General features: G+C 51.1%; 6 protein-coding genes across 6 annotated transcripts; 4 read left to right on the top strand and 2 right to left on the bottom strand.

Annotated features, from left to right (window-relative positions):
• Positions 1-1,664: 1,664 nt before the first annotated feature.
• On the top strand, positions 1,665-2,974 carry B0H65DRAFT_455097 (uncharacterized protein). Its single transcript, XM_062826223.1, has 4 exons — positions 1,665-1,895; positions 2,207-2,268; positions 2,478-2,639; positions 2,706-2,974. The coding sequence occupies exons 1-4, from the start codon at positions 1,838-1,840 to the stop codon at positions 2,751-2,753; spliced, it is 330 nt and encodes a 109-aa protein (XP_062683844.1). The 5' UTR covers positions 1,665-1,837; the 3' UTR covers positions 2,754-2,974.
• A 1,432-nt stretch (positions 2,975-4,406) lies between these two features.
• On the bottom strand, positions 4,407-5,375 carry B0H65DRAFT_567165 (uncharacterized protein; the record flags this gene model as incomplete). The annotated part of the gene is made up of 5 exons (XM_062830355.1): positions 4,407-4,541; positions 4,609-4,666; positions 4,756-4,826; positions 4,897-4,973; positions 5,171-5,375. 5 exons carry the CDS (start codon positions 5,373-5,375, stop codon positions 4,407-4,409), a joined length of 546 nt encoding a protein of 181 aa, XP_062683843.1.
• A 1,919-nt stretch (positions 5,376-7,294) lies between these two features.
• B0H65DRAFT_567155 (uncharacterized protein) lies at positions 7,295-8,851 on the top strand (the record flags this gene model as incomplete). The annotated part of the gene is made up of 3 exons (XM_062830354.1): positions 7,295-7,722; positions 7,899-8,117; positions 8,194-8,851. 3 exons carry the CDS (start codon positions 7,295-7,297, stop codon positions 8,849-8,851), a joined length of 1,305 nt encoding a protein of 434 aa, XP_062683842.1.
• A 2,840-nt stretch (positions 8,852-11,691) lies between these two features.
• On the bottom strand, positions 11,692-14,274 carry B0H65DRAFT_567153 (uncharacterized protein; the record flags this gene model as incomplete). The annotated part of the gene is made up of 3 exons (XM_062830353.1): positions 11,692-12,186; positions 12,898-13,179; positions 14,202-14,274. The coding sequence occupies 3 exons, from the start codon at positions 14,272-14,274 to the stop codon at positions 11,819-11,821; spliced, it is 723 nt and encodes a 240-aa protein (XP_062683841.1). The 3' UTR covers positions 11,692-11,818.
• A 1,127-nt stretch (positions 14,275-15,401) lies between these two features.
• Positions 15,402-17,278, top strand: B0H65DRAFT_567150 (uncharacterized protein; the record flags this gene model as incomplete). The annotated part of the gene is made up of 8 exons (XM_062830352.1): positions 15,402-15,419; positions 15,476-15,887; positions 16,001-16,068; positions 16,183-16,242; positions 16,326-16,488; positions 16,549-16,739; positions 16,808-16,984; positions 17,159-17,278. The coding sequence occupies 8 exons, from the start codon at positions 15,402-15,404 to the stop codon at positions 17,276-17,278; spliced, it is 1,209 nt and encodes a 402-aa protein (XP_062683840.1).
• A 5,485-nt stretch (positions 17,279-22,763) lies between these two features.
• Positions 22,764-24,040, top strand: B0H65DRAFT_545656 (uncharacterized protein; the record flags this gene model as incomplete). The annotated part of the gene is made up of 3 exons (XM_062829397.1): positions 22,764-23,075; positions 23,204-23,302; positions 23,759-24,040. 3 exons carry the CDS (start codon positions 22,764-22,766, stop codon positions 24,038-24,040), a joined length of 693 nt encoding a protein of 230 aa, XP_062683839.1.
• Between the last annotated feature and the right edge of the window lie 2,138 nt (positions 24,041-26,178).

Below are 26,178 nucleotides of genomic sequence, written 5' to 3'. Positions count from 1 at the left end.
ATGACCCTAGTCGTTCCTTGTACTTTGCGTGCACGCCTTTAGGGGTATGTATCAACTTTCGCGTACCTAGATAATTCCACCCCAAAAGGCCTAGTATCAAGTTCTTACATACTAGTGTTCGGGGAGGCCAGCAAGCTGTCCTCGACCCTTCCCTGAGGGTGTAAGGCTGGATCCTGGGTTGAGCCCGCGTAGAGCTGGATTCTGGGATGGACTGTAGCTGGAAGGTGAATAAAGAAACCTTTACCCTCAAATGAAAGTCCAAATGAGGGTGCAAATAGAGATGTAGATGCCTTTAAACGAATGAAAACGAAAAACCAAATAGAAGTGCAAATAGAGGTGCAAATGGAAGTGCAAATAGAGGTGCAAATGGAGGCTAGTGTTCGGGGCGGCAGGAAACCTGCCGCGGCGCTTCCTAGAGCGAACCCGACGCGAACGCGAAGTTTGGGGACGGAGAGTGCACTAACAGAAAAAGCGCGAAATTCTGTTAGGCCTAACAATTCTTTTGCGGGCGAAAAGTGCACTTTCGGGCCGTGCGTTATGATTTGGGTAGTGCGTGCGGGGTTTTGTATAAGGACCGCCCGCGAAAAGCACTAACACCCTAGCCGGATTTTTTAGCGTCCGGTGAGCTGTAAGGATAGAGAGATACAAGCCTGAACGAACGGGGTTCATGCATGGCAAGAGGACATACATACGCAAAGCTGAGCTCGGGTACCTCTATGGATGGCAAGTGAAGTGAAGTGAAGCGCTCCGTTGAAGTTGGGACGGAACCTGGAATGCACGCCCTGCCCAGGCAAGATAGGCAAGATAACCTCGAGGAGAGGCTTTCAACCGGGCAGCTACGTACCTGTAGAGGTAGGAAATTGGCAAGAGAATGGAATGAATGGAATGGAATTAGTTAGAGCTACATGTCTCCGGGCAGTCTTGGTATTGGTATTGGTAGGTGAGTTTTCCTGAACTAGTGAACTAGGGGAGGGTGGGTGGGTGTAGACGGGGAGGGAGGTTGATGTGGTTGATGTGGTTGAGCGACTGGAGACGATGGATGGTTGAAGCACGCCCGTTCGGCTGCCTGCGGAGTCCGGAAGGCCGGAAGTCAGAACAGTCTTTACTCGGCAGAGAGACCCGGGTCGGGTGGGTGTCTCAACGCAGAGGTAGGTGCCCATTAGGTAGGTAAGGTACCAAAGTAAGGTATTTGTTCTTTATTGTGGCCTGGCACTGAGCCATCAACCCCTTTCTCTTTGATGTACTTGCTCTTTTCATCCCAACCTGTTTGGGCGGGATGCTTCCTCCCGTTCGTTCAATATCTCACGGGTGACTGGTCGTGGGCTGGAATCGTCTATGTAAGACGTCGATGCGGCATGCGGGCAAGGCGGGAAAAGTGGGTCAAATCGGCTTTCAAGGGCATGTTAACGCAGTTTTGCGCCAAGCCCTACACACAAGCTGCGAGGCTGCTGTAGACTTTGATTTAGGTGGATGCACTAACATTGAGAGCCGTGCGGATCACTTTCCGTCACATCAGTCTCGAGACTAGAGGTATGAAGCTGGAAACTGCCCTGTTGTTCACAATGGGTTTAAGGATGGATCTATCGTCTATATTGTAAGTCTTGCTGGTTAATTCCGAGTTTTATCTTGCAGCATTGTTGCCCCTGTGCAGTAGTGTTGGGAGTGACAGTCCCCAAAGGGGTTGAGGCTCCAGTCACAAAGCTGCATGGCTGCGCTGTGCCTCTTGCCCAGGACGTGCTCCGCCAGGCTTCCCCCCTTCCCTCCAACAACGACCAGCAGAGCCTCATCGACGACATACGATGCTACCTGCTAACCACTTTAATTAGATGGGGTCAATATGGCTAGCCTTCGCTTTATTTCACTCCTACGGTGTCTCGTGCGAACAAATGGAAAAAGCAAGTGTCCACGTCCAACGTCCTTTGGCCTTGATGACGGCCGTGCACGCTGGTCACTGAATGACCAACACCCACCACACATCGAGTCCTACCGAAACACAACACCACCACGAAACCAAATGTCGTGAAATAATCAGCTACAATTCTTCCAAAGGCTCGATGTTTTTCTTGACAGCGATGTCTGCACCATGGGAGTCTTCGTTCTGGTGGCGCCGCTTGACGTAGACAGGGCCGGTCTAGAATGTTCCCAGTGTCAGCAGGCCGTTGTGCTACAGCATAAAATATCCGGATCGCTAACTCTTCCATGGCAGGGACAAAACAGTTCAAAACAACGTCACCAGCGCTAAAAAGTTTTATATTCCAAGAAAACCTGGTAAGCATAAAGCCAATGTGTGGCGCTTGCTTCCATCAGTTTGGGTTGTTTTGTTGGACAGTTGTACGAAGATAAACAGTGCACAACGTGTTGGGCCGGTTACTGCTAATGGGACTTAATTGTTAGTGCTCCCCTTCCCCATATCCTGCTTGACCCACTTGATCGTGTCATTAACACTTCCACCGCCGGGACAGAACAGTTCAGGGCAGGATCACGAACATTATCACTCATCGTACATCAAAAGAATTCTTTTACACAAAGTTAAGATCTGTAACTTTTTCTTCACAAGTTTGGGTTGCCTCTTAGACCCCCCCAATGGTGATAAAAAGGGCAGCACATGTAGGGTCGATTGCCGATATCGGTGTGTTTTTGTTAGTGCTCTTTTGTTCGGGTTGACCAACTCACTTACGTGCTGGTCGCTAACGCTTCCACCTCAGGGCCAAGGAAGTTCAAAATTACCTCACCAACACTATCTCCGTTTCTAGAGGTACACTATAAAGAGTAGAGGTAGTAGATGTGAAGTTGCATACCGGAACTTTTCTCCACGCGTTTTGGTTGACTTCATGGACACTCCGGTGATGAACCAAAGGGCCAAACGTGCTGGGTCGAGTGCCGATAATGGACCGTTTTTGTTAGGGCACTTACTCCGCGTGCACCCCCTTAACCCTTTGGTTGTTCGTGTACCAATATCATATCTCAGTTTAGCCCTGGTCATTTTTCTTTGGCGTAAATGAACCTTTAGACTGTAAGTGCCTTCTTTAGTCCTCTTTTCATCCCGTTTCATCATCTGTCTTCTCTGTCCTTGGGACCTTGGTGTCCAGAGCTAACGGTCGATGCCCCTGATGTTTGGACAGTTCACGCTGCCTTGAAAGGAGGGATTCCTGCACACGATCCAAGAAAACGAAGGACTCATGGGCCGGAAAGCTGGTCAGAACGGTATGCAAAACCGGTCAACTAGGCTGGTGTTCAAAGAAGGCATGGATGCTATCTATATGTGCCTTGTGCTTGTTCACAAGTTGGTACGTAAATGGCATGCAACTTCAATGAGCTTTCCTATACACTTTCCTCTCCATGGCTTATATCCACCTGATATAACATTTGGTTACTTTTTAGAGACATCTATTGTAGTGACATATGGGCCTTGAGATGAGCATATCCCGAGGCCAGATTAAGTTGACAACCTCTATGTTGATGCTCTCTTGCCTTTCCATCTCTTTACAATCGTGGTTGCTTATAAGTAAGTCCAATATCTTTAAGCATTATAACTACGTACTAATAACTACCTCTACCTCTACCTGCCTTAAGATAGATATGGTACATACCTCTTTGACTTTTATTCATCCGCAACCCAGCAACAACTTCCTGAGGTTTACCAGCAACCAGAAACAGCCAAAGGAACTCGAACACTTTGTGAGTGAACATTTTCTTCGTCTTAGTCGTCCTTGTAGAGCAGATATCCTTTTGCCCATCTCTTCCCGACATCCACTTCACTCGCTCTCGGTTTGTGCAATCCAGGTTGTTCGTAGCTTGCGGTGGGATCAGCTGTCGCTTGTGGCAACCAGGTTTCCTTGTTTGCTTTGCTTTCTCGCGTCCTCCTTTGCGTTTAATCCTCCTCTTCATCTTCCTTTCAGAATTTGATTGAAGGCCTTGTGCTGCCGACAGCGCTCGGTCTTCTTGTCGTGCTCTGGGCTTCTGGCATGTAACCCCGACCCGGCCCATATCATGCCTGGGGCTTCTTCACCGGACTGGAGCTTAAGAGGGATAATTGTGCTTGATCTGCTTGTCCTGCCTCGCGGTGCTCTCTCCCTCCTTTCTTCTCTTCTCTTCCTCTCCCGCCTTCGTCAATTTTGATTTGGGGCTTCTTGACGGGCGACACTGACCGCTGGGGAATGTTCTCTGCTCCGGTTTCGCGATAGTTAGCGCATGTCACATAGCCACTTCTTGCTTTGTCACTGATGGACATGGATGCTTAGAGGTGCGGTCAACTTGATCATTTCAAGGCATCTCGACAAAATCTCTCTGCGTGTACCATTTCGTAATGCATTTTGCGTAACATTGAGGTAGTGGATGCTTGCGATGTTCTCTCAACGTTTGTATTATGCCCTCTATCTGTCCTTTGCTAGCTCCTACGGCCCACATCACGCATGAGGCTTCTTCATCACAACGGTGACCTTATACTTGTTCAGCATGGCACCATCTTCCTCCTCCACTTCCTCAATCGTCAACCTGACTTCGGGCTCCTTGGCCGACTCCGACTGCTGGTGTGGTGTTTCCTGTTTGAGTATCGGGATAGTTAGCGCATGTCAGACACTTCTCAGCCTAAGCGCAGCTTCAACTCACCTCGGGCTCTACCGACTTCTTGTCCAATGCCCTTTGCATCTTGGCGATGGAGTCGTCGCTAGGTAGGGAAAGTGGAACTCAGTTGAGGTACTTGGGCAGCACGAGGCAATGCCCACGGTAAAAGTCAGGAACCAACACAAGACCAACATCGGGTTTCGGCTAAGCCATCCTCGGAATCCTGTCTTCGGTGTCTCCTGTGCTTCAGACGGCTGAGTCTTCTCGAAGGAAGTAGGGGGTCTGGTTCCTTCACAAGCGCTCTCGTCACCAAAGGGATAACGTTGTGGGTACCTCAACAACGACAAGGAGACGGTCATCCTTGCCCATGATGACGTTCACGGCCTCCTTCCTGCCCTTTGGCTGCATGCCTGTTCGGTTGAGCCCTTTTAGTGCTCGACTTCTTTGGCGTGCATCACGATCTCAGCCATGTGTCATTTATGCGATCCTTAACGACAGTCGCAGTCTCTTGGTGCAGAGATTTGAATCCAACTGCGGAGGTAGCGGAGGTATGGCCGGCTGCTGGTAACAGGGTAGAGGTACCTTAGGGACATGGTCATGGACATACTTGTTGTCAGACATCTTTGCGGCCCGATATCCTTCAAGGACGTCGATTGTGATCGTGTGCTCGAGTGAGCTGTGGGTAGGACAAGAACTGGGTCGGTTGTCGGTCGGAACTTGAAAAGTTTGAGGTTGGCTAGGCGGCCTCTGGTTTTGAGGTGCCTGACGTTGGACAGGCTACTAGGAATGTTGGAAGAGTTGGTGGAGGACATGGTGGATCTGGAGGAATAGTGTTGTGATGTTTGTCGTTGAGGTACTTGGTGGCGAGGAAGGACTCGAAGCTGGAAGACCAGATGAGGCGGTCGAGAATGCGGCGCTTCTCATCGATCGAGTACTTGAAAGGCTGGGGGATCTCGAGACGCCCACGGAGCCAGTACCTGGATCTTGCATGGTTCCCGCACGGAAGGATGCAGAAGGGAGTGTAGAGGTGTGGCTTTGGTGGGAACAAAAGATAAGGGCAGATGTGCGTTTGTGGCGGAGTGGACGTTCTCTTCAAAGAGGCTGTATGTCTGGGGAAGAAAGGATGCATGTGTCGAAGTGAACGGAGTGAATGTAGACACAAGGCACAAAAGAATGGTGGTGAACTTGTTGATTGAAGAAGAAGAGAACAAGCAGGACAAGATGTAAATGTGTGGATTGACCACATCCCAAGAGAACCATCTTGTCCAGCAACAGAATCACGGCAAAGACGTTGAACCGACGAGCAATACCCCGCCGTCTAGACTCCTGGATCAGCTGCGTCACCCCTCTTCGAAGGACACTTCCTTCCTCGCAAAAGAGAACCAGCCACAGCGTATCTGAAATTACGCGGGGTCAGAAGAGGCGACAGAAGAGGACGTACCCCTGTCCTGAGAGAGTTACCCGTCCACATGAGCCAGTCACTCAGCCTTGGATGTAAGGAAGGAACCGCAAGTTAGAGAGGGAAGCACACCTCCTTCCTCGCGACAGGCAACAAACCACAGCGTATTTGAGATTACACGGGGCTAGACAAGAGTCACCAGACGGCACAAGAGGACGGATCCTTGCCGGGGGCAAGTCGCTCGTCCACATGAGCCGGTCACTCAACGTTAGGGAGTCAACCGAGAGTTAAAGAGGGAAGGAGCAGAGCCTCCAGCCACGCCTATGTGCGCTCCCAGTCGGTCACAAGTGGCGCCATATCCAAGATAGCAAAGGTACTTGCCCAAGGTGTCTTTTTCGGGACCGGGAGAGCCCACAAATCTTCCCTCCTTCGACTGATTTTTTCCTTCCCCTCACTCTTCTGCCTCTCCTACCTCTGACCCTCACTCTTCTTCACACGTTCCTCTTCCAACAACTTCTCTCACCACCTCCGTCAACTGCAACAGCAGACACACTCTCTTTCCACCTCCAACAAGGATTCGTGCTCCTCTAACCATCACATCGATTGCAACCAGACGAGATTTGGGACCGCATCAAGGGTATGTCTTCTCTCATCGCCTTCTCTCACCTCCAGACCGTGCCCCTCGTACTCATATCCTTCTGAGGCCGTACTGACACTTCTCTCCTCCTTTCAGTCCTGCTTGCACCAACAAAAGGTGCAGAGTGCTTCCGTCAGCTCCCACGGCTCCCAAGCCGTCTAAGGTTAGTTCCAGTCTCTTGTCGTCGTCGACGGCGCCGTCCTCTACCTGCCCGCCCAGCTTGGTTGAAGCGTTAGCCCAAATGTGACATCGATCTGACTGAAGCCGATAGTTCAAGTCCGTTGTCCCTGTTCTGCAGCAGAGCGCTCCACCAGGATTTTCAGAATTTCAGGTGAGTTTGTTGTCATCGAGCGACACTGCTTTTCTCCCTGTCGCTTCTCGTCGCTGCTTGTCAAGCCCGAGTGTGATTCAAGTCCACGTTCTGACAGAAAACAGCAGAGACCGGCTCTCTCGCCGGTCGTAAGGGGACTTCATCGCGCCGCGCCCCAGGCACCCCGGCGCCGCCCAGGATTTTCAGAATTTTCTGGTCAGTCGTCTTTCTCCTGTCCATCAGTCCTTTTTTTTGCGCCACTCCTCCAGTCTCTCCATCTACTCCTCCAGTTTTTTTTGTTCGCTCCATGTCTAACACACCAGAAGACCCAGCACGCTGGTCGTGCTCCTAGCACTGTCTCGGCCGCCCAATGCTCAACCATTGCATGTCGCGCCGCCTTTCACACATCATCCCGGCTCTTCTCCTGCTCCTGCTCGTCTACTGGCTTTGCCTTTGGGTGAAGATGGACAAGAGCCTGCGCCTGACTGGCACGCCCGTGCGTGTCAACATCGGCGGTGGTGTCGCTGGCGATGCGGCGGGCAACGGAACCAATTGCATCACCGCCGCCGCCGCCACCACTGAGCCTGTCACCACCGCCGATGTCCCCGCCGAGATCACCGGTGCTGCCGCTGCTGCTGTTGCTGTTGCTGCTGCTGCTGAGAAGCCTGACAAGGCCGAGAAGACTGGGAAGGCTGAGGAGAAGACCGAGGAGGTCGGTGACAAGAAGAAGCAGAAGAAGGAAAAGAAGGAGAAGGAGGAGGCTGCTGAGGAGAAGGCCGCCGCGAAAGATGTAGTAGCGTGGTGGAAGCAGATGTGATAGGAAAGGGGAAGGAGAGACCGGCTCCAAGGTTGTCAGTGGTGATCGGCGGAGCCTCGGGCCAGCACCAAGAATCGCATGTATGTCCTGGTTCTCCAATTCCAGCATTGTTCCATTCTACAACACCATCAAATTGCACTGGCGTGGTTGTGCTGACCCTCTACCTAGAAAGGGCTGTGAAGCCTCTCCAGTGGGTGATCTCCGTGATTGCGTTTCCGTTGTACAAGCGCAGTGGTTCTCGCTCTGACACGAGCCCGGGCCGCCGCTCCCTCCGGCTACCCACCGGTGCCCTGGTGCCGAACCTGAAGTCAACGTCCATATCGAAGATGGAGGAAGCCACCACCAACATGAGAGGCGGCGCGAGATTCAACGATCCCGTCATCATGAAACCGTGGAGACGTTTAGAATACGTCCAAGCGAAATGGTTCTCGCTCTGAGCCTCTGACGCGAACCCAGCACGATGAAAGACCCCCAGAGACCCCAACAACAGGCAACAGAGCCCAGCGAGACGAACTCCCGGAAGACTTCTTCGACTTCGACTTCGACTTTGCCGCCGAGGATATGATTCCGAGGATGGCTCAGCCGAACACAACGAACTCCCAAGAGTTACGAAAAGTACTTGGCCATACAGAATTGCCACAAGGATTCCGAGGATGGCTCAGCCGAAACCCGATGTTGGTCTTGTGTTGGTTCCTGACTTTTACCGTCGGCATCCCCTTGCGATATGCGGTACACCATGACGCCTGCCTTGCGACCAAGACGACCCTCTCCCACCTCCTCTTGGCATCATCGGCGTTCGACAACAACAATTTGGCCTCCAGCTTGGCCCGCATCTTCTCCAGCTCGCGCGCCTTGACGCTCGCCAGGTGGCTCAGGTACGCCGCTCCGTCCTGGGGGAAGAATGGCGACCTGAGCACACCGATGTACGAGGATGTGGCACGCACGTGGACGTACTTCAACCACGCCTGCTCCGGGGCGCTCATCCAGAAGAACAACAGCACCGTATCGCGATACCCCGACCAGAAGCCCAGCGCACAGAATCCTCTCTGCCGGGCCATTTGCACCCGCCTGTTGCGGCGGCTGCGGCGGTACTTCGTCAAGTGGAAGTTTACCATCCGCGGTTGATAGCTGGGGGGATGCATCTTCGGCTGCCTCTGTTCACTTCGACAGGTAGATACCTGTAGAGGTATAGTTAGCGTAGCTAGTTCCTCTTTAGCAATGAAGACTTACTTTCAAAACAGCGATGAATGCCTTGCATTGTGCTGTGCCTTGTTGCTGTTCATCGTTATTGTTCGTTGTGATGTCAATCTTGCTGGCTGCCCATGATCATGCCGCAACCCAACCATGGACCCATGGCAGACACTCGGCATGGATCAAAGTCCGTTGCAATGCACCAAACTTGCAAGGTGGCAAAAACATAGCAAAATAATAAAAGATCAACCGTTATGTCTTTGTTCGTTTGCGGGATTATGTCTGGTGGTGATATCACTGAGTGTCCTCTCGCCTTGGCGTGGAGTGACGGGAGCGACGCCGACAAGGTTCCACTACCAAGGAGCCAAAAAATTGATACCGGGCCAGAAATTGACGGGGAGAAGCATGTTGCACAGTTTTCCAGGCAGACTCCTTTGCTTTGGGGAGGTATCGTCGAGTGTCATTCTCACTGAACTTTGGGCGGGCTCGCTGGAAGTGGACATGGATGGAAGATGCCAGAAGGGATCGAAACCGCTATGCAATGGGGGCAAAACCTCTTTCTCAGTCACAAGAAAGAGATGAACTTGTTGAGACGGAAAGAACTGGTCTCGCAAACGGCGGTCATAGGATGAAGATGTTCGATGCCTCTCGGTCGGGTCGGCGGAGAATCAGAAACACTACCAGGGCACAGGGAAAGACAAGGCTCGTTGGCACGGTCGTCCTCAATAGCGCAGCAGCGACATGTCACAATAAACACTTTGAGCGATGGGGAGGGGCACGGAAGTGTTTTGAACTTGATTGACTACCTATAGAAGAAGAAGAAGAAGAAGAAGAAGAAAAGAAGAAGAAGAAAAAGAGCACTGAGCCAGGAGGCTGGGCCCCTCGATCTAGATACAGGAATCCACCAGCAAATCGAACGCGAAGACAACAGTTTGTTGTCGGGTGGGTTCATATCCCCACCTCCCTTATCTTATCGTATAAATCCATACCCTCACACCTTTCCTATATTTTAGCCCTCCACACTTCTTTTCCTTCTTAATTCTAACTTCCTCTCCATAGCACACACATCTACACTTCTTTTGCCCTCTAGTCCAAGACAGTTACATACTTCAACTGAAACAACAAAGTACTATATAATAATGGAATAACAATGGAAAGTCTTAGTCTGCAAGGTGTCCAGCATCTTGCCCAAGGCTCGATCACTAATCGCAGCGTCAATGTAGATGTAGGCCATCATGACAAGGGAAGTCCACATGCTCATCCTTTAACGGCAGGACTCTTTAAGCCACTCTGCAGATTAGCCGAGCAATTACGGAAAAGAGCTTCCTCTCCAGCCTTACCAGCTCTTTCTCCACGTTATTCTTCTTCTGCTTCAACTTGGTCCGCGTCTGGCGTTTCCCTCCGTTCTCAGTTTTGACTTTATCGAATTCGGACTGATAGGCGGTAGTACTGTTAGAGCACCGCATTTAAGGAGACGAGAATGGTACTGGTCTTTCACGTCTCCCTGCTCGTCCTCCAAACTGGAGTTGTTCGGTTTCAGATCACTCTTGTTACCCACAATAATCGGGTCTCGGAAGCCAGAAGATTGCCAGGAGGTAGGTCGAGATCGTGTTGAGGAGCCCCATATTCAACTCCTGACCGCAAGGCTTCCATTCATCAAATGTTGCGTGGGAGCATAATCCGTCGCAAGGTAAAGGTTCTACTCCCCCTCCCCCTACTCCTCCCACCCTCGCCCCTTTGTTCCCTCTTGCTCTGCCTCCTCAAATCTCACTTGTTTTCCTCCAGATTCGCCTCTTCCCCGGGTCCGATGGTTATTATCATTGATATCATTACTGTTGCATCGTACCACCCACACTGGCCATCTGGAAGGTTGTGGTGTTGACCGTGTTGCTGGGGTTGCCTCTGGGTGCTGGGTTCGTGAGGTACCAGCAAAATGATAGATGATGAAGATGTAGGTAGGTAACGATGAGATAAAAGAGATCCAGAAACAAGAAACCGCGGGAGTCAGAGCTCAACCGCCAAAGTTCTGAGAAAGGGAGTATATGGTACACTATGACGGAATGGCCTTGTCGGGACAAGTCGGGGGCAGGGCTGGCGGCTTTGGACTTGTCAAGTGGTTGGTGACGTTGGCACCCTCGCTGTCAGATCCCGTGGTCTCTGGTGAAGTTGGTCGTTTGTATTCCGGCGGTACCTCGTTGGAGTGTAACAGATTGTGCATGTGTTCCTCTTGAACATGTTGGTGAAGTGTGTGCCGGCGCCGGCGCCCCTGTTGTGTTTGTCTCCTGAGGATGGTCTTGCTGGCACCGGCGCCAGTTGGAGCGAAGTGAAAGCCACTTCGGTGGCACGGATGGTGTTATCGATGATATCGATGTTGAAGCCAGGTGGCTCGTGAGCAATGGAAGCATTGAGAGCAATGGGAGACATTGAGAGTGCATGGTCTAGCCCAAGTTGTCAAGGACCGATTGAGATTGTTATTTGTCACGCTGACCCTCGGCCAGAGGTTGAAGTGTGTGCCGGCGCCGGCGCCCTAGTTGTGATTGCTTGTTGATGTTGTCCTGCTGGCGCCGGCGCCATTGGCGTCGTTGAAATTGTCTTCGCCGGCGCCAGCTGAATGGTGAAGTGCGTGCCGGCGCCGGCGCCCTAGTCGCGTTTGTCTTTTCAGGTGGTCCTGCTGCCATGCATCCCGAAGAGTGTCCCAGAAGGCCCTACGCAAATTTGGCCACCCTTTGGCGCCGGCGCCAGCTGGGGCGAAGTGAAAGCCACTTCGGTGGCACGGATGGTGTTATCGATGATGTTGTTGATGTTGTTAGGTATTGATGATAGAGGTAGGTATTGATGTTGAATGCAGGTGGCATGGACATGACTGCGAGGCGCTCAAGGACCGATCAAGGTGGTTGTTTGTCATGCTGACTCTCGGCCAAAGGTTGAAGTGTGTGCGAAGACGGTGCTAGGCACATGACTTCTGTAGGTGGTGTCGAAGGAGGTGCCGCGCCCCCGGTTAACAGGGGCGGGACTGTAACGGGAACAGCTGTAGGTTTCGCCCATGGACGAGAATCTGCGGTTCTGTGTTGCGGTGGTGGTCAGAATGCGGGCCTTGACGACAAACAGAGGAGAGGAAAGGACGGAAGATTTGCATCTGGGGGAAACTGACCATGCGATCATCACCAAGCAAGTGTATACCGGCCCTGGGCTATCACAAGCTGTGCGGTGATGACCAGCAGAGTAGCTGCCTAGAAAGAAGGCTCCTGGAAGTAGGCCATGACGGAGGACTGCGTGATGCGGCAGAGCCCAGTATTAGAAGATGCCACAGGGCTTTGACCACCGGAGGAGGAACCAATCGGACGGCATACCTTATGTCAGGTGGTGAGACATGAGCCAAAAAGGAGAGGGCGTAAAGATGCCGTAGGTTGAAGCAGGCGATAACAAGCTGCTGGACCAAAAAGAGACGATAATTGATGGAGGAATGATAGGAAGAATGCGACAGAAGAGGTAATGATGGTGGACTGTTGAAAGATGCAATGTCAGTACTGCGTCAAAGATCTAGGAAGAATGGAGACAAGAATGGAAAAGAGCATACTTTCTGAGGCGGCTGCCAAGAGGCGAGACGAGCTCGGATGTATGTCGGGCGTTGGATGGCGCGCGAGGTACTTCTGAGGCGGAGTGAATCAAAAGTGAAAGAAAAGTGGATCATTTTGCGTTTGAGGAAGTGGGGATGTTTGAAGATGGTTGAATGGTTTCCATTGTTTGCATTTGGAATTGTTTGAAAGACTAGAAGATGGGATGATGAGAGAATGGAGAAGAAACAGACGAGAGAAGCATGGGGGCATGGGCTGTCTTATAGAAATTCCGGGACCACTGAGAGAATGCCACTCGGAGGCGCTCTTAACTATGTTGCACGCATATGCGACAGTGCCTCCGGCGTGCTTGTCCAACGCTGCACATGTTTTCATCTCGCAGCAACGTCTTTGGTCCTGATTTACCGTCCGAGCCTGGCAATTCCATCAACATGATATTGTTCGAAGAAGGGACAGCAACCAGTTGAAAGGTCTCTAGGCAACAACGGGCGGCCTTGAACTGGACATGATATGGCTGTTGGAAGCTGCTTGGCGCCGGGGATGGAAAGCCAGAGCCTCGAATTCGAGAAAGTAGGACGCTGTCGGAACTGAAGCTAGCAAAGAATCTGAAGGCAGAGAGGGCGCCACCCTTGGTCTTGAACAGGTTCGGCTCACTTGCAAGTTGGACCTTGCCGTGCTGCGTTGCCCCTTTGGATCAACAGAGCATGTGATATCCTCCAGTTCCTCCGGGTCCTGTTGCCAGTTGAGCAGGGGTAGGCACCGCGGTCAAGTATCAGAGTCCGAACTGCAAGTTGGCCAACAGAAGCGGACTTCACTGTCGTTGCCTTTGATGTTACGGTTGAGCCAGGCACTACCAGTCGTTGGGAAGGGAACACAAGAGATGCCCGGGGCTCCGAAAATGTCAAGGGCGGTTCGGTGAAGGTCTTGACCGGACCATCAACGTGATCGTGGGGGGTATTAGGAAGCAGCCAAGGCTCTGTTGTAGTTACACTATCCCTTTTGGTTGTCTTGCTTGGTTGGCAGGCCTGAGTTGTTTCATGGGATGAATGATGGGATGTGAAGTGACGCATGGAAGCATGAGGCAATCTGGGCTCAAAGGAAGCTTGCAAGACCCCGCAATCTTTGCCAGACAACTGATGAAATGGAGCAACCATGCATCGCGATTGGGATGGGTAGTGTACGCATTGGTAATTATGTACACTCTGCTTCCTCAAATGGCGTTCTGCTCTGTCTTTGCTTTCGCGATTTCTACCTGGGGGTGGTGAACCAGATGGTCTGAGTCTCCGCCAGCGCGGGAGGACCCGTCGCCGGGAGGAAGTATCATTAGAAATTCTCGTAAAGGCACTTTTTGTTTGGCATCCTCTTAGTGCAAGTTATTCAAGGAACCTTTTACCTCAGCGTACAAGACTGGATATCATGGCAGAATTACGAGGGAATTCAGATGGCACGGGCACGAATGATGGTATTTCTTGGCCGACTGGATGTCAGCGAGCCTTTTCTGTCCCCAAATTCTCCCCCCTGTCGATTGTGCCTCGGCTTCCGTCCTCCCCCTCCTCCATCTTGTCCTTGTGCGTGTGCCGGGTGGACTCAGAGGTAGAGGGTTTCCCCGCTGTGGATTCTCGCCCCGGTCCCCGTCCCGGCGATGTTTGCCACCTCCTTCTCTTGGTGGTCCAGGGTCGCAACGAGGGCCAAACGCCCCTGCCACTCACGAAAGTGCTGAGTGGCCCACCAGGCCAACAAGAGGGCAACGACGAACAGTCGGAGACAACCGACTCGGCGCATGGTGTGATCTGGTTAATCGGGTCAGCTGGTGTTCAAGAGCATGACTTCCCCTGGTGCTCGATCGGGATCCTGTGGGCTTGCAGCAGATCTGGGGATCGATGGGTGGGGGGAGCAACTGCCTACCGTGAACAGGACTTTGTGGTGAGGTGGAACTGAGCGGAGATTAAAGGTCAGCAGGGATACCTTCACAACAGAGACACAAAGACGTATGGAAGGAGCAATACGGGTGCTTTCTGACAAGGACTACGAGGTGGCTTACTGCTTGTGGGTTCTGGAAGGGCTTGGAAGTGGCCGTGATGGCTTGTGCCTTCTTCTTCTGCGGTGGCGTTCTTGGTGGTGATGAAGAGAAGGGCCGAGGAAACTTGCGGCAGGAAGTTGGAGAGGTGGGAGGAAAGTGCTGTCATTTTCGATCTCTTGCGAAATGATGAAGACAACAGAGTTTCCGAATGTTGGAGAGGCGGAGTGGAGTTTGGTTTCACTTTCAACTGGGTTTCTATCCGTGATTTGAGCTCAAGAGATTGGAGTTTGTGATGGCAGCCTTGTAGAGCTCTTCTACCTATTCTAGAGAATACAATGAATACCAAGATCAGACGAAGTAGGCCTCGAACAATCTGAATCCCATATCAGCAGGGTACCTGCAGCCTCGATATCCACTTGAGAGTTCCTTACACTACAGGCACCCCCATGGCTGACTCAAAAAGACAAACCAAACCGTAGAGGTTCTTCCCAGAGCCGCAGGGGGGGGGGGGATGAGGGAAGTTGCAAATGCCCAAGGTCATACGGGAGCCGACATGGCCTATCTCGGGACCGTTGAGCATCCTTCCTTGATTTGCCAAGCAAAGTGCTCTTGCCAGTGAAATTTTGCAACCCGTTGCGGGGAAATGACTCTGTATTGTGTACTCGATGTACCTTCGTACCTCCACTTGTATGGCTTGGTACCTTCGAAAGACTTCCAGGTTGCTTCTTGCCCTCGCTGTGTGCTAGTACCTCTAGCTGAGAAGACGAGGGGCATATTTGAACGAAACTTCACCCCAGCCATCACTCTCCCACCACTTCTACCACTTTTCCATACTACCAGTCCAACACACAATCCCTTTCAGGCTGCTTTGCCTTGCTTCAACATCTTCATGTCGGAGCTGCCTTTTGTTGCGCCATCACTGTTTTCTGTCTTTGACACCACCGCTTTCGATACCACTCCCAGAGAGGAAGCAAGGGAAGTGTTTCGACCAGCAGTGGCCTGCTTATCTTGGGTCGTGCTGCCGCCAAGGGAAACCTCCAGAACCCGACTTGTCCCAACAAGGCCATTCCACCATATCGTATACCCCCTTTCTTAGAACTTTGGCGGTTGAGCTCTGACTCCCGCGGTTTCTTGTTCGGGTTCTTTTCTCGCCTCTTTATTCTCATCATTCCGGATAATCAGTTTCGCCGGACATCAACGGAAACAAACGATCAGCTGTTCGAGCGGACCGTGATAGGATACTTTACTCCACCACTGCGACTCCCTGCGACGTTCTCAAGAGCCCGACTCCAGGCCGGGGCCCGCAAGGGCGCCATCCACATCAGAACACCGGCCTCGGCCTGGGGCGTGAGAGAAAGAAGAGAGGAAGGCTTCCGTAAGTCATTTGTTCCATTTTCCTCAACTCTCATTCTGAAAACACTTACCTGTTTGTTTGACTCTGTTTGTGTCACCGTCAGCTCAGACGGCTAACACTTGATTCATTGACAGCTGCTCCCGAAGCACGCTCGGAGGCCATCGAAGTGGTAATCAGACAGAACTCCTTCAAGATCGACAAGGTAAGTCGCAGTCCCCACTGAAATTCAAGTCCACGAGGTCTCGGACATTGCTAACTTCATTTCGAAGGAGATGGCCATTCCCCAAGCACCAAGATCTGATCACCACCAGCGCAGACCAGTTCATCGACGCCGTGGCTCATGAGGGGGAGCCACGCTCCCCCTCATGATGATTACGTGAGTCACACCTCAAGAGATTCTGACTTTGCTCTCACCTTGCGACACGTTGACTGACCCACGCCCGACTTCTCCGAATGTAGCACAAAATCAAGCGCGAACAGTATAGCATTCTGTTCAGCGTCGCCGACCGAGCCAACAAGGGAAAGGTGACCCTTTCCGACTGGACATACTTCGAGAACCTGCTCGAGAAGCCCGACGCCGAGTGCTGTCCGCCGGTCGTCACTACCAAATGGACGAGCTATGGTCTGAGATCATCCCCTGGCCGCGTACCGACGTCCCGTGGGAACACTTGTGTACTCACAGAGAACCTGCTCGAGAAGCCCGATGCCGAGTATGAAATCGCCTTCCGCCTGTTCGACGTTGAGCGCCTCGGCACAGCCAAGTATGACGACTTCCGTCGTCTTTACGAACTCAACAAGGGACCGGATAGCATCCCATTTGATGGGACTGCGAATGTCAGAGCCTTCCAGAACATGATTGAGGAAATGGACCTTGTTGACTTCTCTCTCGGCGGCGATATTGTATTACCTACTCATCAATGAAAGACTCACGTCTTTGACAGGCTAGCCAGGGCAGCCTGGTTGAGGTCATCATCCGCAAGGCCTGTGACAAGAGCCAGGACGGCAAGATCACCCGCACAGAATTCCTCAACCAGGCTTCCAAGTTTACCCGTTTCTCCCTTTTTATCCCCATGGAGGCCGGCGGAGGAAGAGGGCGGAGGAAGAGGAGCAAGATCGTTGTTTGTAGGCATTTGGTCGATCCACACATAGATCAGTCTTGTATATATCGAGGGTCACCCATCCTCTTCTCGTTTCATCTTTCTTCCTCAAATCAACAAGTTCATTACCTATAGGTACTCACTCTTGTGTGCCTCGTGTCCACGTTCACTCCGTTCACTTGAACTCGCTGATAGTCCAGAGAAGGAAGGCCAAAGAGGACGAAGCTTCTTGGGCTGTCTCAGAGTCAGGCAGCACAAGAGGTTCTGCCCGAAGACTTCCCCAGCTGGGCAGTGTTGAAAGAGATTGTCGTTTGAGCTTTCGGTCCGCGTGTGGATGCCCTGGTTTCGGTCATGTACTTAGGTAAGTCGATACATTCCTCCGTCCCTTAGGTACCTAGGTAGTCGTGAAGTCTTTTCCTTCAATCAACAAAGTGTGTTTCTTCCACTTCTCGTCCTTGTGCATTTTGTTTTGATCGTTCGCTTCGAGTACTCTAGCTACGCGCCGCCCCCGAGGGCTAGGGTCCGTGTGCGTGGCCGCTTCCCGCTAGCCCCTGAACCGAACCATGGAGAACAAAAGTGTAACAACCTAAGTACGGCCATTATGGTTGTGCGAGATGATGTACCTATTCCTCTGCCTTTTACTCAAAGATGAGGAGGTTCCGTGGCCTTATATGTAGAGTTAAAGGATGCATTTGCTGACTCATGTTTCGATGTACAGCGGGATGCAAGAAGATGGTGAAATCTTGGACTGCCGGCATGCATCCCGCCATGCATCAATGCACCAAGTGCCTACATTATCGTTCGACCAATCTCTGTCGATAATCGAGCCATTACGGTGCTTAGGTATGCTCCTAACGTCCGAACAGGCCCATATGCCGTGCCTCTGAGCCGAGCCCTGAACCTCCATTGTTAACGAACACCAGTGGTGAACGACATGGACAGACTGTTCGGTGTATATACTAAGATGCCAGGTCAGAACCTGACTGGAGCCTTTCCACCCCTTCACTTGTGCCGGCTGCCGCTGAATGTTCGTCTAAGCATAGGTAAAAGGGACGAAGTCGCAAGTACCTTAACAAACGCTCTGGAACGACCGAAAACAGGGACCTCAATGATCACATCGAACTCTTTCAATCACGATGACTCTTGGAGAAGGTGTACAACCAAACGATGCTTGTGCTAACAAAGAGAGCGCAACATGAAGTGAATGCTCTTTCATCCCAACCATGGAAACCAGCGAAGAGAGATGAGGGTCTAGCGGAAAAGTTGATAGAAGAAAGGCAAAGAGAAGCCGTTTGGTTGGAGGTTTGGAAAACAGCTATACGTTCTTTGATGATACAGAGCGCAACTGACCGTGGACAAAAAGGCAACGGTTAGTCCTCTAGATTTCAGCGCCAGGACAAAGAACCATAGTGGGAAAATGGGCAGCCTTACTATTCTAGTTACAATTGTCAAGAGCATCTGTAATCGTTGCTTCAACTGCTCTAGTAGCCTCAACTATGGTAGTTGCCCAGGGGAGAACCTGATTGGTCAGATTTGTAAGGTGCTGAAAGGTGCGCTGAGCGGCCAAGTTCTAGCAGTCATTTACAGCATTGAAGTTAACCAGGTAGTGAAAGAAGGATCCTAATTAGCCGGATCCTTTTGGGTGCCGATTAATGATAGTTCCTTCCGCGAACTTTGCGAAAGTTACCACGATAAGTCCAGGCCTTGCGGTGGGCGACGACTGGAGTGGGGTATAAATGACGGCCTTCTGATTTGGAATTTTGGACTTGGATTCTTCCCCAATACCAATCAATTGGGCCAGTGGCTCAATGGTTCTCGTCGACCCGTCTTCGTCGCGCGAAAAGTTTCGCGCGCAGCGGTCGCACTTGTGAATCCCTTCATTTGGACGTCGGACTTCGAATTTTCGAAGTCGATGTCGAAGTCGATGTCAAAATTTCGATGTCAAAATCTCGAAGTCGATGTCGATATCGACATCGACATCGATACCATAGTGGGAAAATCAAGGGGGCCCCAAGTCTTCTCAGGCTTGCCAAGCGTGAGAAGTGTTGTTGGATCGGGAAGTCTTGTTCCCTGCCACCAATATCCCTAACCCTGAGCCTGCACAACCATTCGCCCGAAGCAAAATATTCTGGACTCACTACCTTACACTTCCGTTCCCTGTATGCAATGCCCTAGCTCCCTATCTGCAACGCTTTTGGTGCCTATTACTCCCCCATCTTTCTTCCTATCGGATTGCTCTTATTACCTCTACTCTTATTGCTCTCATTATTCCCATTGACTCCCATTGACTCCCATTGACTCCCATTGATTTGGGGGAGTGGAAATTGGGATTTCGGAGTTGGGAGTTGGGACTTGGAGCTGGGACTTGGAGCTGGGATTTGGAGTTGGGACTTCCTGCACTTGAGGTGGACGGGAATTCGCCAAGTTCAACCACCCGCCCTGCTCCTTCCCAAAGAATCACCACCCGGCTATATCAAAGCAAAGAACTCCCTCGTTTCTTAAACCTTTGGCCAAATGGTCAAGTGGTTCCTCGCGTAGACCTTTTCTTTTGATTCTCATCGTAACTGTGATTCTCCGTTCGATTCCCCGTTGTGACATTTGCTCTTTGACTTTTCGTTTCTATTCCAGCCTGCTCGTGATCAGGGCAACTACTTTAGTACCTGAAAGTCCAATGATAGTAAAAAGATACTAAGAAAGTTCCAGTGGCCAAGGTGGCCTAGGAAGCCTGCAATTGCAGGCCCTATTATTTTGCCTTTTGGGGGGTGGAGTCGACAAGACTTCCCAATTCAACAAGACTTCCCGACATGGGATGCCTTCATAAAAGCCGAAGTCTTCGCACCCTGCAAGACTTGTTGCCACCTGCAGACCACCGCTTCGGTATCGAATTCGGACCGCAGGCCACGCTTTAGCGCATTGCTTCAGCGCATTGCTTCAGCGCATGCTTTAGGGCCTACAGCTGCATGGTCCAATTGACCAATCAGATTCCTCCCTGAGTAACTATGGTAGTTGAGGCATCTATTACAGTTGAGCAAACTATTCTACAAAACGGTGCTATAATAGTAATCCTCTACTACCATAGATGCCCAGCCCAGATACCCGCTTCGGAAGGGTAGACATAATATCAGGAGGCATAGACGGGGTGAGGATACGGTACTGGAAAGGAGGAGAGAGTGATAAACGTGTTGCGTCTAGGAAGGAAGTTTGAAATCCGGAGTAACCTAATAGATGGAACTTGGAGAAAAACGTTAGAGGTACCAGTAGAAACTCTTAATCCAGGGAGCGTTAGGTGAAAGCGGCTCAAGTCTCTCTGCCGTGTAAGGTCATAGATGAGACGAAAGTCGAAGAGGCTTCACCGCCAATAACATCTGTCTTCGAGCATTAAGTCCATTAACTGGTAATGGGTAAGAAGGGAAGTTGTCCATACCAACATAAAATAGTGCAAGCATATCCAAAAGGGAGGCATAGAGGTACATCGTCGAAACGTAACTGTTCCTGTGGAACAAAGATGAAAGGGCACAGCGGTAAAGTTGTGGTTCAAACCGGTAAAGAAGATGGGAAAGTTCTTTGCACTTTGATTAATTTGTTCAAAGGTACATCTAGATGGCAATGAATGCCCCTGTGCAAATTCTCGGGGATAACTCCTGTCCCTTCTAATTAACTGGACAACAATCACGACCTTCTGGTTCTTCTCACAGATTCCCTTTGTTGTTCGCAAAGATTCAGTTCTCAGGATAGCGGATTTCGAAGGCATAAGAGGGACAAGTATAAGCGGTGACGGCGTTATAGCGGAAAAGCACAAGGGTCACCCCAAAGAGCATACAACGTAGATGTCAGAGATGGAGCTACAAAATGGCAGACAAAAGTGCGGTATCGTGATTCAATTGACTTCAGACTTTAGGAGGCGCATCTGCTTTGCTCTTCGATGATATCGGTATCGAACTCCGGGCATGTCACACATTCTCACACAGGTCGTTTAATGTTCATTGCAATCAGTAGTGCACGAGCTCCCGGGGAAGTTCTTGGGGCAGATCTGGAGCCATCGTCATTCCCGTGCAATGGATCGAAACGCGGAGCCGGCTTCGGCAATCCGGTGGATTCCTCTTAGGGAGGAAAAGCATTCAAGGAAGGAGCAACGGATATCCAGACATGAACCTCACGCAAGTAAAATGAAGAAGGTTGATTCGGCCATGAGGAATCGCCCCACTGCTTGATAACGATCGCGTATGGGCTCGACATGAGAATGCTCACGTTCGCAAGCCAGAGAAACAATCAAAATCTCAATCCAACTACAGCAAAGAGCTGGCAGGCAAAATCACCGACCAGAGCGCAGTCCAAGGAGAGCATCCTTGACGCGGAAATTGTTGACTTCCAAACAGTTTCCCAATGTCCAGGCAAATCACTTCCCGACTTCTTCATTCCGCGTCAGAGCGTGTGCCACCACACCTCTGGCCCAGACAGAACAGTGCCTGGGGCCCGCGAACCAAAACCTGCACCGTGCGATTCTGGGCTCAGCTGGTCCAGGCCGGAGCAATTCAAGCGGGGCTTGCAACGGAAACATCATCTGCAGTGATAGGAACAGGGATTCGATACAACCGCAAACAATTTCAACGCAAGAGGAAAGAGCTAGCAACATCCAAACCTTGAAAATTTTGTCCCCCGCATGCGAACAGTCCATATGACCTCAATTGTCATGGAAGCTCATGCACCCCCCTCAAGTGACTCAGGACCTCGTGCTACTTTGGACTTGTTGCTCCTTCCTTTGAAAGTTTCCATACGTGACGACAAGAGGGGCTCTTGGGTACAAGGTAGGTACGCGGCAATCTTGTGGCCGGCACAGAATAAGTGGACCGGCCCTGGAGGGAATGGGGGGTCTGACAACAGGGCCCACAACAGCTTCCGAAAAGTCGTGTTAACCGCGTAACAGGATTTTAGGACGAATCCGCCTGCACACGCCCCCTTTACAGAAAACCATTTTGTACTCAACAAACTTTTAAAAGAAACAGGGTGTTAGGATACTTTTTGAAGGTATAAAAAAAGGAATTCTTCTTCCTTTCTCCAATGTTTTCATCTTCTTCCTTGGTCCGATGTTCATCTTCCTTGGTCCGATGTTCATCTTCTTCTTTGGTCCGAGCTTTTCTTTTTCTTCCTCCTCTTCCTTCTCAGCCTGGAATTCTTTATTGAAATTTGGAAAGAAATGACATGGTCACGATTCGAACTGGAGGTCTACAAGATGGCTACAGTCACTAATACAGCTACGACATATGAATATTCACGGGTGCCCGTGTGCGGGTATGCGCGAGTGGTGGGAAATTAGGGGTTATATGTAAGGTGGAAGGGAGGGGAGGAATGCGCGAAGTAGCGGCGGAAAGAGCGAGGGCGAAGAGAGAGAGCAAAAGTAGAAAGAACAACGGCTAGAAAAGTAAATAGAACAGAGCATTCCTTTTAGAACATAGCAATGATTTGGAAAGTTCTAAGAACTTTAACTAAGTGTTTCCGTTCCAACGGAATTCCCAGCGAAAGCTATTGTGAAAGACGATTCCAGAAAGAAGCTGCTATTATCAGCCTAACGTCCCATTTAGACCCTGTTTTTAGACCCCCCATTCCCTCCAGGGGGGTACATGGAAGCAGCGCGAAGGAAAGCCGCCAATTTTGCCTGTTTCACCCCACCTTCGCCCCTTGAGGAGTCTTCCACGACTTTCTCACTTTCAATCTTCAGCAAGACAAAACATCTTGACAAAAGCATCCACACCTTTGCTTCACAGCAGCAGCATGCTCGGCATGACCGAAATTGACTCCTTCGATGAAGGCCGCGTGGGTATACAGCCCGTCAAAAGTCAAGCAGCAGCCTCAGCAGCGCCGGCCTTCGGGTCATCAGCCTGCTCGGGGTTTGGGACACCATGACGCCTCCCTCGCGACTTTCCTCCTGTTCGCTACCTGGTTCGCCATGCTTGAGATTCAAAAAGCCGTCAAGAGTGCCGAAGGACTTACTTCCTGGGTCCGGATTAACCTCACCGGCTCCCTCAACGCCGTTCTCTGGACCTCCTTTGTCATGATGGCCTACATCTACGTTGACGCTGCGATTAGTGATCAAGCCTTTGTCAAGGCTACCCAGGTACGCCGGCAACTCGACTGCCACTGCCACTCACAACGGCAACCAACTGCTCCCAACATACCTCTAATGATGGAGACATAACTTCATATGCCATAGACGGTCTCTTTTCCCCAGACGTCGCCAAACAGCCAGAGCATACCCTCTCCGGCGAGTCCGGCCCCAACGCCGAGACTCCCGCTAAGGGGACCGACGGCTACAAGGACTACCCGTGCGGATACAAGGCCAACGTCAACCTTCACGGTCGGCGGCGCTGCCAAGGTAAGACTTCCCGATCAATCTCAAGACACGAGCATCCTTCCCCGGTCAACATCTCCATAACGACGCCTCGTGAGAGCTTCAGAACCTATTGGCTAGACTCCATGTATTCGTTTTCATACGTCTTTGATTTTGTTTTTCAAACACTCCTCGTCGTTGAACGTGGTCGCCCTCTTTTGTCGGCCTTCACGGTCGCGAAGGGGAAGCACATCACCCCGGGATCACCGACCATGACGAGAACACTTCACATTTCACACTGGCCTCTTCCTTTCTTTGAGGCACCGGAGACCTTACGGGCGGTCATTGCTGAGTGTCTTCCTGACGATCGCAAGTGCGACAGCTCGTTCAGTTCTGCCCACCTCACTTCCTCATGATCTCACGAGACCTCGGTAATTCCTAGAGTCCAAAGACACTAACACGCTCATTAGCCAAACAACAGCACCGAAAACACGCAGCCCAAACTGCACCAACGGGAGCAGCTGTATTACTGTGACGCCTGTCCGCACCCTACGATTTCCTACACGTACCCTACAGCCACCATCTCCCTCGTCAAGAACATCCCGGCCGGGATGCAGTATCCGCAGCAATTCCAGGTGCCGTACCAGCTTCCGTACCAGAGCCAGTACCAGCAGTACCAGAGCCCGTACCAGCCCGGACCCTATCAGACTTGGGACCAATACCAGGCGCAATACTTTGCAAGTGGCGTTTGATTTGCGTTTTCCACTTGTTTTTTGCGTCCTCACGGGAGCTCCATCGCTTCCGATCTGTCAGTTTCTATCCACCATGGCTCTCGAAACCAATCGCCATTTCTCCAGCTGCTGCACCCGCGTGCTCGGTTTCCCCTCCGATACTACCGGAGGGGAGGCCTTGTTCACAGTCCCCTCACCTATCCGTAGCCAGCACTCTGTCAGTTATATACACCGAGTATTGAGTTTAAGAGTTTATGCCTTTTTCATTCTGGCCCAGAAGAATCGCGGGATGGGGTGTTCCGGACGGCAACATACCGGCTGGCCGAAAGGTACGTTGTCGTGAGCACCGGGCGTCATTTGTGCAAGATCCGAACCTCAAGCTAACCATATGACAAGCAGCGATGGCCAGAGCCAAAGGCGTTGAGCCGAAGGTGGCGTGGTAGACGAACGAGGGATGGGCAAGTTCGAGGAGGACGGGCAGGAACATTGAGGGCGCGGGATATGGAGAGAGAAAATGCATCTTGTGTGGATGGTCAAGAACATGTATGGTCTTGCGGTTCACTCAATCAAAGACAGTTGGCGCCTTCCAGGCTTTGTGCCTCTTTGCTGTACTTGCCGGCGTTGTTCGTTGTCGGGGTGTTCCTTCCATCCTGTTTGGTGTCGATGGTGTTCTACTGACTGCTAACCCTCAGCAAATCCTTCACATCATCTCATTTACTCCTCCCTTGTATTGTCGTCTTATTTACACAGGTTGCTAACTGTTTGCTTCTAGGTTCATTGTCGTCGCACCGTATTGCCACTGTCGCTGTGTCGCCCGCCGTAGCGCCGCAGATCACCCAACCCACCAATCATGAGCCGCCACCGGATCCACTTTCAACGACATCTGAACGACCGCAGCCCCTTTTCCGTGTAAACAAAGCATTTCGGGCAGTGCGAGCAAGCGCGAAACGACGCATTTGGTAGTATCAAACTGTACGGAGAAATCCCGAGATTTTTTTAGTGATGGCAGATGTACGCGGAGAAGGAGGAATATTGAGGGAAATAGGGGAAACGCTGTTATGGGCCGCAAAAGGCGTCTTTGGGCTGTGTTTGGGTTCTGCTGTGGTATTCGCGGTGGATTTCAGGGCTAAAGGGCATCGGATATATCAGCAGAACATTGAACTGGCAAAAACAGTAGAAATAAAATCCAACTCAGATGGTGCACAATCACAGACAGAGAACCAAGGTCAAAACATCATTCATCGGCTTCGTGTGATTGATATGTCGTATTGCACTGGACACTGGCGGAGAGAGCTGGCAAATAACACTCGCAAGGAACATTCACAGAGAACACAATCCAGCTCAAGTTCTTGCAATAGCCACATTGTCCAAGCTCACAGATAAGTGCTCGATAATGCTGGTAATGATGATAATGCACAACGGAACGTGATTTGCACCACTCTATCTGGCCTCGCTTTTGGGCGCTCCCACTCAGCAGGGGAACATCAGACATGGACTTGGTGCCAAAGTTGATTCATGCTCAACACTGATATAAAGCTGATGGCGCCCACTAAACTATGGTTTGCACCGAGATGATCGGAGTGATTCCTCGGTAATTCTCTTCAACGCAGGGAATCACAAAATGATCTGAATATCAAACTCAAGGATGTACTTCCAACAAACCCAACGCAGCAGTTACTTGTAAAGCCACTGAGTACAGGAAAATCACAAATGGAGCATGATACCAAGGTTAATTCATCCCTGCTCGATATGCAGCCAAATCTGGTAGCTCTCATTGAAGCCTGGGTCGCATTGAAATGTCTGGATTGGTCTCTCGGCGCTCCCCTCCAACGCCGCATATCAAAACATGATACCTATCAAGTTCACGGACTCGTGCTCGGAATGCCAATTAAGCTGGCAACGCTCGTTAAATGATGAATAGCAGTGAATCAACCTGTTATGTGCTTTCGTGCTGCTTTCCATCGCGGAGCAGTAAAACATGATATCAAGCTCACGGATTTGCCTCTAACAAGCCCAACCGCGCAGTCACTTGCAAATCACCCAATATGGGAACAACAGACGTGGAACTTGGCACCAAGGAATGCCAAAGATGCAGAAAAAGCCGTTGAAGATTATTCAAGCACAGATCGCATTGTGATAACTGGACCGGTGTTTTGGTG

This window comes from Neurospora tetraspora (assembly GCF_033439725.1).
Source record: "Neurospora tetraspora strain CBS 560.94 chromosome Unknown B0H65scaffold_2, whole genome shotgun sequence".
Classification (NCBI taxonomy): Eukaryota; Fungi; Ascomycota; class Sordariomycetes; order Sordariales; family Sordariaceae; genus Neurospora; species Neurospora tetraspora.
The sequence above is the reverse complement of the archived record's forward strand: the minus strand, read 5'-3'. Positions and strand labels throughout refer to the sequence as shown.

What these genes read in the sequence shown, in the direction of transcription:
- B0H65DRAFT_455097 (XM_062826223.1), top strand. Translation starts at nt 1,838, where the DNA reads ATGGCTAGCCTTCGCTTTATTTCACTCCTACGGTGTCTCGTGCGAACA. An exon ending in CGTGCGAACAAATGGAAAAA is followed by an intron (nt 1,896 to 2,206) that starts GCAAGTGTCCAC and finishes CTTCCATGGCAG; the next exon opens with GGACAAAACAGTTCAAAACA. An exon ending in TTATATTCCAAGAAAACCTG is followed by an intron (nt 2,269 to 2,477) that starts GTAAGCATAAAG and finishes AGTTCAGGGCAG; the next exon opens with GATCACGAACATTATCACTC.